A 15678-nucleotide genomic window follows, 5' to 3' on the forward strand; every position below is an offset into this window, starting at 1 on the left:
AGAAAAAAATCTTTATTTTGTTTACAAAACATGCAAACAAATATCAAGAGAACACATTTTTTGAGATATTAATACATAAAAGCTTGATATTCACAAAAAATAGCCACAGTGTTGCTAGCCTGAGGCACCAACACATGAAGAAAAGAATAAAAGACTATACCAAAGAATTCCCCCTTTTTCAATCAAACAAACATGAATCGGTCGTATTTTGATTTGAAGAAACAGTTCAGTGGTCGGCTAATGAATACTTTGGAGTTTTTACAGCGTCGTAAATAATAGCTTCAACTTCAGCAGAGACTGTAACTGACTATATGATGAGTCATGGTGATAACGCTACGGTATTTTACCATCGAGACTGCTCTATGTCTTTCATGTGTCACAACCAGAAATAAAGTAGCACCTGAGCAGAAACCGCCTCCCAGCTGAACGATTCTATCTCATTTGATTTCTAGAGCCTGTACAGAAGGCAATATGTGGTAAGGAATGTCAATCATTCACTGTCTGACGCCCAACAGTGAATCTCAGCAAAGAACAAATATAGTGTAACACATCTCACAGTTACTGTACATCATCATTAATGGATCAATAAAATGGGAATGACAGACAAAAACACTTTGCATCCTTCAATTTCTTAGCTGATAAAAGATCAGAATGTTTACTCATTTAGAATTGAAGTAGTATGTATTTCACCAAAACATCAAATATGGAAGGCGATACCAATACCAGCAGTACTCGCTGTATATAAATATCCATACCATCCTCCTGCCTTTTCTCACCATCGCTTCGCCACATTCTCCACACCAACTCTTACTACCTCAATCCTTCGTAATATCAAAATACAGTAGTTGTTAGTGAACCTAAGTTCCCTTTAATAGACAGTGTTTGGTCATTCAGCTGTCTGTAGAACCACTGCCCTTATTCTTATTGCGACTGAGAGGGAACGTGGACTTGCTCTGTGGCTGGGTCATTTTGCTGGCCAGGTAGACAAAGGGTTCGATCAGAGTGCGCCGGTCCACCACCGACACCTCCCACAGACGCACCTTCTCATTCTTCGCCCAGTTCTGTGCCATATTGGGGTCGACTCTCCTCTCGTCCGGCTTGTCCAGCTTGTTACCCAGCACAACAATGGTCACCTGTGGATCAGAATCACGAGGTTAGACACCCACGTCGAAGTAATCTCTAGCTCAGTCCACATCAGCATCAAATTAACCTTCCCAAGCATATAAATGGGTTCAGTCCTCACCTCTTTCTTGTCCCTGTGGCGGTCGATGTCCTTCTTGAGGGCCTCCATCCGCTTAAAGGACTCTTTACTGTCAATGCTGTAGACGAGAACAAAGCCATCTGCAAAAGTGTAGTAATGTCGAGGAAACTCCATCCCATCCCGAAGGCCGCGGGTGTCGTAGAAGCGAACCTGCTCTCGTGTGCCACGGTCAGTTTCTATAGAGCCGATGTAGATATCCTCCAGGGTCTCCATGGGCTCTGAACCTAACCGTGGACAAACAAAGACAAGTACGTATGGTGTGATATACCGCAGAGGTATTAATAAAATGCTTGTAATCAACACATTATAAGTGAGCACTTATAGTAACTTGAAACAAATCGCAATATATTGAGTATGACTGGGTGTCAGTAGAAGAAAACATATGCAAGGAATCTGTTCAACATTACACATGAGAGTCTTAGGCCGAGGTTACAAACTGCAGTCATGATACTTTATTCTTACACGAGCTCTATGTCGTGTTATTTATGCAATCAGCTCTGTTCATAGTAAGTTCCGGCTTCTCCTACAAGTGCCTCTCTGGTTCTGCTTTCATGAGCAAGTTATACTGTAATTTACATAATATATTATGCTTGTTCAATTGCTCTTTCCAAAGAATTACAGAGTGCATGTGTTATTAAATAGCCTTAAATGCACCAGTATATCAGCAAGAATGAATGGCAATCAAACTTAACATTTCAATCAGAATCAGAAGTTTATTGCCAAGCATATTATTCAAATTTCCTTGGTGTCTGATGCATGCAGTAAACATGGCAAGAGGAAATAAAAGTACAGGCAAAGTATTGCAACGGTCAAGAACAGAAAGAAGTATAGAACCGAAAATACAAACGATACAAATATGAAAGAGATTATATAATAAATACTATAACAATAACATGCATATAGAATATAAATCTGAGAATGTACAGTGCATCAAAGACAGGCCGATGGTCTTATTTTAACTAATAAATGGAAAGTCGTCATTCTTTAAGGCAAAAGAAGGTATACCTGCAACATGATTAGCATACAGTAGTTGTTCCAATACAGCCGTTTTGCCGACTGCAGCCTGGCCACACACCACCACCTTACAGCTCTTGCCCATGACTATCAGGTCAGTTCACGGTAATCTGTTTTTCTGAGAAGACACACAGATGGGAAACTGTTACAAATCATGTATTACACGTTACGTTATTTTACGCTATTATGTCATTACATAATAATTAGCATAGCATGTACTACACATGCGTTTTGAGTGACAGCATTGCAAAACATGCTTATGTTATAAATAATTAATAACTTGGAGCAAGTAAAGATAGCAAACATATACAAAATGTCATGTTACGTTAGTCATGCTGATATATAATTGAAACTAGCTAGCGTTGGCAGATTATGTTTACGTCTCCAATCTATGATATTAACAAATAGCTTAGCATTAGCTTTCGGTGAGAGACAGAGCCACGATAGCGCATACCAAGTAGCTAATGTTATCTGAAACTGACTAACCGGAGTAAAAGTTGTGTCTTCTAAATGTATACGTTGATATTAGCTGCCAGCAGCGAGATATGTAACGTTAACCGCTAATAGCTACGAGAATCTTACTTGCGAGTAGATTGCTCTTCCTACCTAATTTAGCTGTCTACTTCCTGTTTACAGTGGACGTCACGACTGCAGTAAATGGCCCCGCCCCTACCCATTGACGGCAAAATGGAGTCGGATAGCTGTGATGATGTGAACATCGACCCTGACATGGAACTGCTCAGTGACGAAGAATTAGAAAGGTAAAAACTAATTAAGGCTATGTTGTCATTGGCAGAAATACAGCGGTACCGATGCGTCTTACGGAAATGTCTCATATAAAGTCCGTCATGTGTTCATTTTCTTCGTACTTCGCATTATGAGCGCTAGTAACTAGCGCTTCACCGCTGGGTAGCTACATTCTGCCTCTTAGCTAACTCATGCACTGGATTGCTGGGTTAAATATGCTGTTACCTACAAAGAATACAGCGTTTACATTATTACGATGTTCCCAATGACATCCTATCTGGATAACTAACGTTAGCTAGTTGATGACACCATTCGCTGAATGTGTGGTCGTGGTGTAAAACATGACAGACTTCCAAAAAAAGTAACGGGCAGTGGCCCACGCCATGGTGTCATATATTCCTGGCTCCGCGTCACTAAATAGCTTCGTGTTTGACTGTAGTAGGCACTTCTGCCCTGCTGGTTTGGCTCTTTCTATGTTTAGCGGGAATGTCCGTCACATTCCTGGACATGCTCTCTTTACTCAGGATTATGAATGGGATGCTCACACTTAACGGTCTTACAGTTTAAAGGGGCAGTGCTTCACATGCTTCAAAAGTAATAGGGGGCAGCATTTCACCTCCACGACATGGGCCCTTTTCGGAAAGCAGGTTTAACAAAAAAGGCTCGTTGGAGATGAGCCAGTCCTGCGCAGAATCGATCACTGCGCAATGCATCCCGGTTACATTTGGGTCCGACTTGCTCTGACGTCATGCACACGTGGTCAATGATTACCTCAGGAGAGCGAGGCAGCCGCAGTTTTTAGAGCCAGGTGCCGCAGTTGCTCTCCACCGACTGCATGACCCCAATGCATGATGGGAAACGCCTGGCTGTCGCCGTATCAAAGAGCTGATTGGCTCCTAGATTTGACAACAAACACCACGTTTTGTAGAAAATCCTATTTTGTGTAATTGTAATACTTAACGCTAGATTGTTGACTATTAGTATCATGTTGTGCAATGAGGGTTTAATCTAAAGACTTATCTTGTGATTGATAATAACAATAAAGCTTATTTATACAACACATATCAAATTGTTGAACAGGCAGAAAAGAACAAAAGATAGCATACAATGCAGATACATGCAAGTTTCCACATAAATATATATTTACAAACAAACATGAATAAATCCAATCGTGGTCTGCAAACTAGAAGTAGTCTACAGATCGGATCTAACAGGATGTAACTGTTTCTTTGACTTCCTGTGTATTCTTTGAAGGCGACTGAAACCTGAACAACTTGACCCCAGGTTCTTGTTGACGCCCCCCGCTGCTGCAGCCTGCTCTCATCTTGAACGAACCTAAACTCTGATCCTAACCCTGAACCCCGAGTTGACAAACCCTGTGATGGGTAACTCTGAGTTTTTATTTCCAGAACAGCTGATCAGAGTTAGTTCAATTAGCTCTGAGTATGTTCACACTGAGTTAAGCTGTTATGTGTTGAGTGAAAAAAAAACATCATCAATGGAGCTTCCATTTAATTTAATTAATTGATATGTGGACTGTGCCCATTTATCCTGAAAAAGAGCCTGAGTCAAAGCAGGGGAAAGTGTCAGAAAGATAACACAATAAAGTTTTCTTCAGGGATGTCCATTGTTTACCAGACTTGCATCACCGTTATAGATGATGAAGTGGTGGACTCTGAGTGGAGTTTGCGCCGGCTGACTTGGAGATGCTACAACCGCTAACTGGAGGTCCGCCCACTGTCCTCCCGGAGACTGAAACGAAAATACGAGTCGCTATCTCATATATGCCACTTTGGATTTAATCCAATCGACAAACTATTTTGTCTATTGGACAAACTATTCTGTACGGACCGTACAGCGCCGGGTTACTGGTACAAACACACAGATAGCTAACATTAACTATCGGACAAAACCACATGTGAAGAGAATGAGACAGCATTGTTATTCATAGTTTAACCTGCTTGATTATACCTGATGACTGCATTTATATTGTATGGGTGCAGTAGGAGAGGTGAAATGCTGACCCTGTTAGTGTGGAGCATGTGGTCAGATCTTTCACATTGCACCTTTTTTAAAGATTTATTTTGCGGACAAGAAGTTTAGTAATCTGTGAAACAAACCCCGCCAGTTGACCACCACACACGCCTGTATAATCATGCTCTGTCCATCACCACCCTCACCTCAGTCTTGTCCGATATTTGCCTTGTTTTTTTGTACACAGGGAAGCGGAGGGCTTCAAAGAGCAAGGCAATGCCTTTTATATCAAGAAGGATTATGCAGAAGCATTCAGTTATTACACCAAGGCCATAGGTAATTATCACCTAATAATACGAGTCGTCCTCTTTGTTAGTCGATGGGATTGTGTTGATTTCCTGTTTGGACAAGAAATAAACGTGTGAATTCTGTCTGTCCTTGATAGGATGTCAATAACTTGTTTGTTATGCAGACATGTGTCCGAAGAATGCAAGTTACTATGGAAACCGGGCAGCCACGCTAATGATGTTGTATCGGTACAGAGAGGCGTTAGAGGATTCCCAGCAAGCGGTGCGACTAGATAACGACTTCATGAAGGTAGATTGTGGTAAAACAACCCATTTATAGATTTAATTCTAAGAACACATCCAAGGGAAAAACCTGCTCTCGTCATGTCTTAACATTGTTGAGTATTCTGTCGTCTGCAATCTGCAATTTCCCTCAGCCGACTTGTGCTAATGCTTTGCTAAATGATTTCCAGAATGCTGTGGACAGTGCCTAGAGAAGGGGAGGGCTGTGTGTGTTTAATTTAGCAATAATATGTGTAAAAAAAAAGCATTTTCTTCATAATTTAGAAAGAAAGAAAAATGAACTTGAAAGGTTGTTTTTTTTTATCTTGGAGTGTCGTTGTTTATCGTAGAGCTATGTGCCTGTTCAAATGGAGGAATGAGAAGTTTTATAGACGTATACATTTGTTTATAGAGCGATGTGGCTCCTCAACAGTAGTCCAGTGGGTACCTGGGAGGGATAAAAGGTGTGTCGCATAACAAATGCTTAAGTTAGAGCCAGCCGTGGTTTAGTTTTTGGTACACAGTGCCCGGCTGCTTTCAACCAGGGAATTGAGTGACGTCATCTCTTAAGCAAGTGAACTGTAAGTCTTTTTACCCACAGGGCCATCTGCGAGAGGGCAAATGCCACCTGTCTCTTGGCAACGCTATGGCTGCGAGCCGCTGTTTCCAGAGGGTTCTGGAGCTGGAGCCTGACAGCAGCCAGGCCCAGCAGGAGGTGAGTCGGCCTCCGTTAGATTAAAGAGCATGATGTGACCATTTGGAAATGATTACCCACTGTCAAGCTTTGGCCACGCTGGTGCAAATAAAGCGGGAGTAGTCTGATACGGATAGCGGTTTAAGAGGAGATCAACTGGAGTTACTGTTAATTCTCAATGACAAAGCCAGGACGCAAGTTTTAGGTTCTTCACAGAAGTACTGCTGCTTCTGTTGACCTAGTTTTACAAGCATGGCACAGAAGAGAGGCCATTGTTATGACTACAAGTCTTTGAAAATTGTCTCTAAACACCACAAATTCCTTTTCAGCTGAAGAACGCTGAATCAATCCTTGAATATGAGAGAATGGCCGAGATTGGATTTGAGAAGAGGGACTTCAGGATGGTAAGCTTACGCAGCGGTTACAACTTTATGTGATGAGTCAGCAGCAACCGACACGTTAAGCAACACAGACTTCAGGTGTGCTGTGGTTGTCTCCAGGTTGTTTTTTGCATGGACCGGGTCTTGGAGGCTGCCGCAGCCTGTCACAGGTTCAAGATACTGAAGGCCGAGTGCTTAGCCCTGCTGGGACGCTACCCAGAGGCTCAGTCTGTAGCCAGGTGAGACGGCATATTTGAAGAGTACTTGGTGGCTCACTTATTTCATTTAGATTATCGGAATTTGTCACAATGAGTGCAGGGGAATAATAACGAGGGGGTGTTGCACATGTGTCGTAGCATGCCGGACCAACTTGACGCGGCTCTGATTACGACATGTTAGAGGGGTGCCGGCAGGAACTGTGGGGCTCCTGCTCTGTTTTCAGAGAGGTCAGATTCTAAAAACTTAAATTTAAAGAAGTAAAACCCTTTGACTGGTGCTCTGCTTCTATTACGGAATGTGTCTGTTTTCCTATTTACCGACAGTTGCTGCTACACCGCTGCATCCTTGTAATATGTCTCGTCTCTCCGAGGAAACATACTATAACAGTTTATTGCAATTTTCAGATGTAAACTATACTTTTTTATATATATATATGTATGCTTTCACTTAACATACAATTGTATGATTGGTTCCTGTTCAGTGATATTCTGCGGATGGACTCTACGAATGCAGATGCGCTGTACGTGCGCGGTCTCTGTCTGTATTATGAGGACTGCATTGACAAGGCGGTCCAGTTCTTCGTCCAGGCCCTGCGCATGGCTCCGGACCACGACAAGGCTCGGCTCGCATGCAGAGTGAGTCATTCAGTAGGAAGGAGCTTTAGAGATCAAATTAACTAAATACGACCATTACATTACATTACCATTATTCTGATTGGGTATAGTCTGTCAGTCTGATGAGCAATGCTGGTATGGTAGCACAGAGTAGCTTTTTAAGATTGTCTTATATATATATATATATTTATGTGTTGTCTTTCCAGGATGCCAAAGCACTAAAAGCCAAGAAGGAAGAGGGGAACAAGGCGTTCAAGGAGGGAAACTTTGAGGCAGCCTACGAGCTGTACTCTGAAGCACTAACAATAGACCCCAACAACATCAAGACCAACGCCAAGCTGTTCTGTAATCGTGCCACTGTGGGCTCTAAGGTGAGGAGCACGCACAGGAGACATGCACACTAGTGCATCAACATCAGGTTGTTTGGGCCGGTCAGCTGCAAAATGAATCTTAGCAAGGACACTTGTATTCAGTAAATGAGTAAGTTAGATCAGAAGATGTTGCAAAGGAGACCGACTACATACCGAAGAGGAAAAAGTGACTCAAGCTTGTTAGATGAAGGACAGGAACACAAACAAATACAACCTATGAATTCATAATTAATATAAAAGTCATACCCCATGCATAACACACACACACATTCATTCAGTTGAGTCAGATGGGTAAAGTTCACATTCTATCCCTCTGGCGGTATAATGTGTTTTTGCCTTATTGGGAACTGAGTCACTACTTCTCTCTCTGTCTCCACCTCACATGGTTACAGTGTTTTTCTTCTGTTTCTTTGAAAGCTGAAGAAACTAGAACAGGCCATTGAAGACTGCACGAAGGCCATTAAACTGGATGAGACCTACATTAAGGCCTATTTACGGAGGGCACAGTGGTACGTCCCAGGACTTCTAGCTTTGTTTGTTGATAGAGACGGTACGTTCTGTTCCATATGTTCAAACTGGGTAGAGAAACAAAAACAGACTTGTTCATGCTGTGCTTGCAGCTACATGGACACAGAGCAGTATGAAGAGGCAGTGCGAGATTACGAGAAGGTTTACCAGACGGAGAAGACAAAAGGTGAGAATCAGACTGCTCCGTGGTGCAGCACGGATTTTTCCTCCTTATTCTGCCTTATTGTTTGTTAACCTGCCCCCCCCCCCCCCCTCCCCCTCTAGAACACAAGCACCTTCTGAAACATGCCCAGCTGGAGCTGAAGAAAAGCAAGCGGAAAGATTACTACAAAGTGCTTGGGGTGAATAAGAACGCCACAGAAGAGGAGATCAAGAAAGCTTACCGCAAACGGGCGCTTTTACATCACCCAGGTGCTTAACTTAACAGAAAATCCACTTAATACTACACACAGTTTTTTTCCTCTGCCCAAATAACCTTTGTACTGTTCTGTCCCACGTTTACCTCCCGTCAGATCGTCACAGCGGAGCTACTCCTGAGCTGCAGAAGGAAGAGGAGAAGAAGTTTAAGGAGGTGGGCGAGGCTTTCAGCGTGCTTTCGGACCCGAAGAAGAAGTCTCGCTATGACAGCGGTCAGGATCTGGAGGAGGAAGGCATGAACATGGGAGGTGAGCACCTGGACATTTTTATTATAAAACAGCTGTTTTAATGGTGAGAATCTGGCTGGAAAGTTCTGTGTTGATGTTGATTCTTACTTGCATTTTTCGTCTCCACCAGATTTTGATGCCAACAACATTTTCAAGGCGTTCTTCGGTGGCCCAGGAGGTTTTAGTTTTGAAGGTAATGTCTGAGAAATTAAGTTCAATGACGTTGACATTTTTAAATACACCAGTTATTGACTTGTTTGTTGTTTGTTTCAGCATCTGGACCAGGGAATTTCTTCTTCCAGTTTGGTTAGCTGGAGGATTTGTCGGCCTAAACCGTTACTACACCAGGACGTTTCAACAATGTCAGCCCTCCGACCCGCCATCCATATTTAATGACTGATTGCAAGTCAAGATTCCTGTCTATGCCATTGACTGAATGAACCCAATGACCACATGCAACTAATGTTTTATTAGCAAGGACTCCAGGACGGCACAGACTGAGTTGCAATAGTGTTACTGGTTTTGGATTTGGTTTTCTTCCTTTCAGAATGAAACAAACTTTAAAGTCAGTAATGGCTTGCAACACTGGTCCAAATATTATCTGGATTGTTTTGACATAGCAGCGACTTGCGCAGCTATTGTATCAGAGCTTTTAGCGATCCATGCAGGAAGGGACTCTTGAGATGCAACTGAGCATTGAGCAAGCTATTATCCGCCTCGCCTCAACTTGCTGCTGAGGGGGCGTTCTCTGCATGACGGTTAATAACTTGCTGAATGATTTTTGATCCCTTAGCAAGTGGCACCGTCCCCCTTTTGAAGAACATGTCAGACAGACAGTTGGCTGCTACGAATTCACACTGAAAACTGCCTCCTTTTCATAAGCCAACAGGAGCACTTTCTGTTGTTTTTTTTTAAAGTCACAGCTTGGAGGCTGGAGCCTAGAGCTCCACTTACACTACAGCTGAAGCACATTAGAAAGATGGCGGTGGAGGCAACTGTGCTGGCTTTGTTGCCAGCAAAGTCCTCCCTCTTGTTGTCACAGGTTTTGTGTTTGATGTTGCCATTCACAGATTGCTGCATTGTACATTTTACCGGAATGTAAAGTGTTGATTTGTGATGATAGTTTCTTTTCCATTCTTTTTATTTTTATTTTGATATGTATATTTATTGTAAATTTGCTGTCTGATAGAGAACCATCTGTGTAAGATGACGACACCTTTCTGTTATTTGAGAGTTTGAGAGAGACACTGATGATTCGCATCCTTGGACACAAATTCGGGAAGATAATATTTTTTTTGCTCGGTCTGCATGCAATATTGTGCAGAAATAGATTATGCTTTATGTGTTCCTTGACTAATGCAAGCGGTCTAATTTAAGTTAATGCAAATTAGACGTGTTTGCTATTGTCCAAGTCATAGGGTGATGGATACGTGGTTATGTTCAGTTTACTTCCTGATGAGTTTGTTGTTCTCTTGGTGGACTTCATGAAGAAAAGAAAAGCGTCTTCATCTTTGCTCTTATTGTTTTTGCCCTTATGGTGAAACCATCCTCTCTTTATCCTTAAAGTACCAGCCAAGTCAATAAAGTTGGCCTCCTCTGGGTTTCCCCTAAATTGTGTTTTCTTTCTTTTGTTGTGGTGGCATAGTGAAGGAGTCTTGTAACTTTAGGCTGCTCAAATATATCCACTCCACTGTGGAATTACTCACTACAGAAGCTAAAAACACTCTAATCTACTTTAAAGTTTCTGTCAACATGAATGGTATTTGATCATATCAAAAACAAATACATGGTCAAATCGGAAACATTGTTTTTTTGTGCTGCATTAAACCAATAAATGGAGCGTTGTTACGCGGGTCGAGCACAAGATGGCGCTGTTTCTCGCTCTTGGTTATGTTAGTGTTGTTGCTAGGATACCAGTTGACCGGAGACGTTGATGTGTTTGGATGACTAGTAAAGTAAAAGTCTCTGCCAGCGTTATGACACAAATGTTTGCATAGAAATGTCAGACACGGACGAAGATCATGCAAATCAAGAAAATGGTCAAAAGCCGAACGGCGCATTCTCCACTTGGATGGCCGACGGGGACTGGTTCTACATCAAGGGAGAGTATAAAAAGGCTGTAAGAAGCTACACAACGGTGAGTTACGTTATTTACGTAGCGTAGCGACGAATGGTTCACGTCAGCTACCTAGGCTTTGCACGTTGCACTAAACTGAAGCTTGTCACAGTGGTGATAGCTACAGAGCATTTTGGAATAACAATACTTTATCCAAGGGTGTCAAGATAACTTCAGAATCAGCTTTACAGGTCAACTACCTCACTAACCTAGTCAGCTGTGTGTGTAGCTACATAAACGGAATTTGACTGCGGATTTTGCATTTTTTTTGTCAATGGACACAGAAATAGACAGAACAGCAAAACAAAGCTGAACAAATGCAGGTACAGAAAATGCAGATATTTTACATATGATCTAGGGTTGTGGACAGATATTTCTAGAACTATCTCAGAAATTATAGGAAAGAATATTCCAGTGTCCAAAAAACGGATCAGATTTAAACATTGAAAATGAATAACTACAGCATGGCTGGAAAAAAAAATGCATTTTAGTGAATTGGAAATCTGGCTTTTTGTCCTCAAAAATACACTGGATCTTTGAAATAGCATCATACTGTAGTTCAGAGAAGATCCTCTCCAGTATAAAATAATAGACCGACCATGTTTAGGATGCCTCATAGATGCCTTGATGACAGAAACTGCTCTGTGTCTTTTGAAAGCATGACTTGCTTTTGGTCTTTGTTTAGGCACTGACTCTAAAGCCTGATGACAAGACTTGCTTTGTTAGCCGATCCAAATGTTACCTGAAGATGGGGCAACCTGAAAGTGCTTTAAACGATGCAGAGGCTTCACTCAAAGCGGACACGTCATTCTACGAGGTAATTACAGAAATGTTCAAGCCTGTCTCTGTTAAAAAATAAAACATGTCTTTCATATGATAAATAACAGTCAGCACCTCATTTAAATATAGGAGAATATATGAAAAGTGAAGCGTATAAACATTTAACATGTTTTTTAGGGATTGTACCAGAAGGCAGAGGCCTTGTACTACATGGGAGAATTTGAATTTGCGCTGGTGTTCTACCACAGAGGACAAAGGTTACGTCCACAAATGCAGGAGTTCAGACTGGGTATCCAGAAAGCACAAGAGGTTATAGAAAACTCTGTTGGCAGTAAGTCATTATTTTGTGATTTACTCTAAATTATAGTCACAAAATATGAAAACCCTCCTCACACCTAAAACCATGTGTTCCTCTCTGGCATCTTTGTAGGGCCTTCCTCTGTAAAACTGAAGGTTAAGGGAGACTTGTCATTTCTCCAAAAATACGAGGTGAGTCTTTCTTGTGTTCCCCTTTAATAACCCATTATTTAACAGGAAATGTTGGCGATAAAGCCGCTGTAACAATAATTGTACACATCACAAACATCAATCTTGTACAGGAAAAAAAGACCCGATGGCAAAGGATTACTTCTCTAGATTGTAAAGTTGTCTGTGTACAAACTTCAACCCTTGGCCTTCCTTCTGGTCCATACTATTGTGTTTCTCAATGACCGGCGGGTAAAGAGGGCACAGCCAATTGCTGCTATTCAGCATCTGACAGTGAAGAAAAAACAGCAGACCCAAAAGACCCCCAAGAGTGAGAGGACAACCAAGCATCTGCTGGGAGAGTTTTACACCGACAAGAAATATCTAGAAAGCCTGCTTAAAGATGAAGGTACTATTTCATTCCACCTTGTGTTGTTTGAGTCTCTGCATCGTTCACTTAGTACACTGTATAGCTTCAAATGTCATTCTACAGGTTACTCCAGTCCCACCTCCTGTGATGTTTTGTTTTCACCTTTAAAATGCTTAACATTTAAAATGGATGCATGTTGATCTGCAGATTTGGTGAAAGGAAAGACGAAAGGAGGGGAACAGCTGCACGACGTCATTCAGGGATGCCTCTCATGCCTCGACTCTTGCAACGAGTTCTGGACCCAGGAGAAACCTCTCGGTGCACAGGAGAAGGAGCGTAAGCTAAGGCAGGACAAATGTAGCGAGCCCCGTCACGGAGCGCCCTCTGAACCCACTCAGTTTCTGTTGAAGAGCCTGGATGACATTGACGCAGGTAAGCCAGGCGCCTGGCCGAACCGCTTTCCTTTATAGCCTCGAAGAAAGCTCACCGTATGTTTTGTCGTCATAGAGTTCACATCTGGAAATGCAGAAGGTAGTCTCAAGAAGGCAGAAGACGTCATGAAGATAGTGCAGCGCTGGTCAGAGGAAGAGATGCAGAGTAAGAAGGACGTTTTGGGCAGCCTGCACAGTTGCATTGGGAATGCCTTGATCGACCTGGGCGACATGGACAAAGCTTTAGAACATCATCAAAAAGACTTGGAGTTGGCTAAACAGTGGTGAGAATTAAAAAAGAAATGACACAATAGTCGTGAATGTGTTTTACAACAATAGATCAAATGTTCAGTTATTCTTCTTATCCACAGCAAACTCCCAGATGCAATGTCCAGGGCTCTGGGCAACATTGGGCGGGTTTATGCTCAAGTTGGACAGTTCACACAGGCCCTTGAGTTGTAAGTACATACTGGTATAACAGATTCACTTGTGTCATTTATGATATTGCTGTGCTTTATTTTGATGGCTGTCCTGTACAGTCACTTCCCTCTCTTAACGAGCACTCTTTTACATCGAGGTGTGACACTGTAAATTGGTTTATTGACATTTCATTGTGCTTTCTCTGTATGTTTTCATTTCAGCTGGGAGGAGAAGATTCCTTTGGCCCGTGGCGGTTTGGAGCAGACCTGGTTGTTTCATGAGATTGGTTGGTGTTACCTCAAACTCAATCGCCACAAAGAAGCCAGAGACTATGCCGTGCATTCAGTTGCTGCGGCCGATGATATTGCTGATGAAAAGTGGCAGATGAATGCCAATGTTTTGGTGGCACAATCCGATTGTAATTATTTATCTTTCTTATATTTACAAAATCAGTTTCTGTGACTTGTCAGCTCATGTGCTAGATATTTAACTTTTTAAAACCATTTCGATTCACGGTGCTGTTGTCGTTGTACGAAAATACGGACCTGATCTCTGCTCAATTCCCTTCTGTTTCATCTCAGTGAAACTAGGAAACTTTGAATCCTGTGTGTCCCACTTTGAGAGAGCCTTGACCCAGGCCAAACTGCAAGATGCCGACTCTGCCGTGAACGTCATTCAGAAGGTCCCCTCACTGCTGTCACATGCTTCCCTTCACCATCGCTTCAGTTCCGGCTGAAGATATTGTTTTATCGCTGACATTCATCATTGTGCTTTCAGGCCCTGGATGAGGCAAAGCAGCACCTACCACAGTGAGGATGTCATCAGTCAAGAGTTATGGTGCTTCAAAGTGCTGATTGAGAAAAAAAAGACCTTCAGAAGACAACAATCCTCAAATGAAAAGAGAGCAGTACAAGTCATCTCCCACACTGATGAATAAGACCCAGTATTCTGCATGTAGGCCTTTACGTATGTTTTTGATTCGTAACTTCTCAAAGGTCAAAACATAAACAGTCCAGTATGAAACTCAAATATAAACCATGCCCTGGATTTCAGGCTGTTACATATCAGATCATACTGTGTAATTAATACCGGGAGCGTTGGTCTCATTCTAGAAAGTTGTTCTCTATTTATGTGTATGTTCTCTGAAATAAAAACATGTATATGGGGAAGTGTTTTAAAGCTCTATATCTGGCCTGCCTCCTTTTATTTTTACAGCATTGCCACTATTTTCAATTACAGTCCAAAACTATTTGTGAGGCTGCATTGTTGTCAGACTTCTATGAAAAACTCAAACATCTATTACCTATAAAAATGCATTACTTAATATGCAAAACAGAGAGGAATCTTATCACACTAGGTTTGCACACTGCAGCCTGCCAACCATGAAGTCCTTTAGCCTTTTCATTTAAACACAGAGCTGTACTTGCTGCAGTGAACTTCCCCTTTTCACATCTTTATTACATCTGTCACCAGGCTCACATGGTGTACTTTGCATACAGAGGATGAGTTATACTGCCCTGTCTACGCTGGAACTATGAGTTATACTGCCCTGTCTACGCTGGAACTATGAGTCCTAATGTCGGTGGATATGGTTTGTCTGTAGATCACAGACAGGAGAAGTACAAATAATGGTCATTGCCTCTTCATCCTTGGAGACTGAGCGTTGAGTTACTGCACTAATAAGTGAGGCAGGTCTGGACCTTAAACAGTTGACCTGGGGTAGGCACTGTGTCGTGCTACCTGACCTGAGGGGAGAGTCTGCATGTCGATGGCACCTCCTTTTGTCTGAAATGTTGATAAGGAATGTAAAACAAAGTACAGTAGTAGTTTGGTCATGTAACGAAACAGAAGTCTTCGTTAATCTTGAGGAAACGTCTGCCGATACATTGCTGTATATATTTAAACCACTGTAGTCGTGTTACTCTTTGTCTGTGAGGCCTCATTTGCAGATAAGAGTGTCATAATAGTATTAATGTATTACGGATTAATACAAATACATGAAGTGTGAACTGAAAAATGGGAAATAAACAGAATTAAAAATCTGTATTGATGTTCGTGCAGATGTACATCAACATATATAC

At 42.0% G+C, this 15678-nt stretch overlaps 3 protein-coding genes across 6 annotated transcripts; 2 read left to right on the forward strand and 1 right to left on the reverse strand.

Annotated features, from left to right (window-relative positions):
- On the reverse strand, positions 1–2900 carry nkiras2 (NFKB inhibitor interacting Ras-like 2). 3 transcript variants are annotated; one of them, XM_079281811.1, is made up of 4 exons: positions 2858–2900; positions 2267–2393; positions 1244–1485; positions 1–1133 (listed from the first exon to the last, which is right to left on the reverse strand). In XM_079281811.1, the coding sequence occupies exons 2-4, from the start codon at positions 2358–2360 to the stop codon at positions 891–893; spliced, it is 579 nt and encodes a 192-aa protein (XP_079137937.1). In that variant the 5' UTR covers positions 2361–2393; positions 2858–2900; the 3' UTR covers positions 1–890. The 3 variants fall into 3 exon arrangements, with proteins under 3 accessions (XP_079137937.1, XP_079137939.1, XP_079137938.1); XM_079281813.1 differs by having other exon boundaries at positions 2882–2896; XM_079281812.1 differs by having other exon boundaries at positions 2762–2896.
- A 47-nt stretch (positions 2901–2947) lies between these two features.
- On the forward strand, positions 2948–10621 carry dnajc7 (DnaJ (Hsp40) homolog, subfamily C, member 7). Of its 2 annotated transcripts, none has more exons than XM_079281010.1 (14): positions 2948–3036; positions 5244–5332; positions 5469–5593; positions 6167–6280; positions 6589–6663; positions 6760–6878; positions 7340–7493; positions 7679–7843; positions 8261–8352; positions 8464–8537; positions 8636–8782; positions 8884–9036; positions 9146–9208; positions 9289–10621. In XM_079281010.1, exons 1-14 carry the CDS (start codon positions 2963–2965, stop codon positions 9324–9326), a joined length of 1482 nt encoding a protein of 493 aa, XP_079137136.1. In that variant the 5' UTR covers positions 2948–2962; the 3' UTR covers positions 9327–10621. The 2 variants fall into 2 exon arrangements, with proteins under 2 accessions (XP_079137136.1, XP_079137137.1); XM_079281011.1 differs by having other exon boundaries at positions 2970–3036; positions 6739–6878.
- Positions 10622–11014: 393 nt separating this feature from the next.
- On the forward strand, positions 11015–14410 carry odad4 (outer dynein arm docking complex subunit 4; the record flags this gene model as incomplete). Its single annotated transcript, XM_079282504.1, has 11 exons — positions 11015–11152; positions 11817–11948; positions 12089–12242; positions 12342–12400; positions 12635–12785; positions 12954–13178; positions 13254–13461; positions 13549–13635; positions 13819–14015; positions 14179–14279; positions 14375–14410. The coding sequence occupies 11 exons, from the start codon at positions 11015–11017 to the stop codon at positions 14408–14410; spliced, it is 1488 nt and encodes a 495-aa protein (XP_079138630.1).
- Positions 14411–15678: the final 1268 nt, after the last annotated feature.

This window comes from Melanostigma gelatinosum, assembly GCF_949748355.1.
Source record: "Melanostigma gelatinosum genome assembly, chromosome: 13".
NCBI classification, from domain to species: Eukaryota; Metazoa; Chordata; class Actinopteri; order Perciformes; family Zoarcidae; genus Melanostigma; species Melanostigma gelatinosum.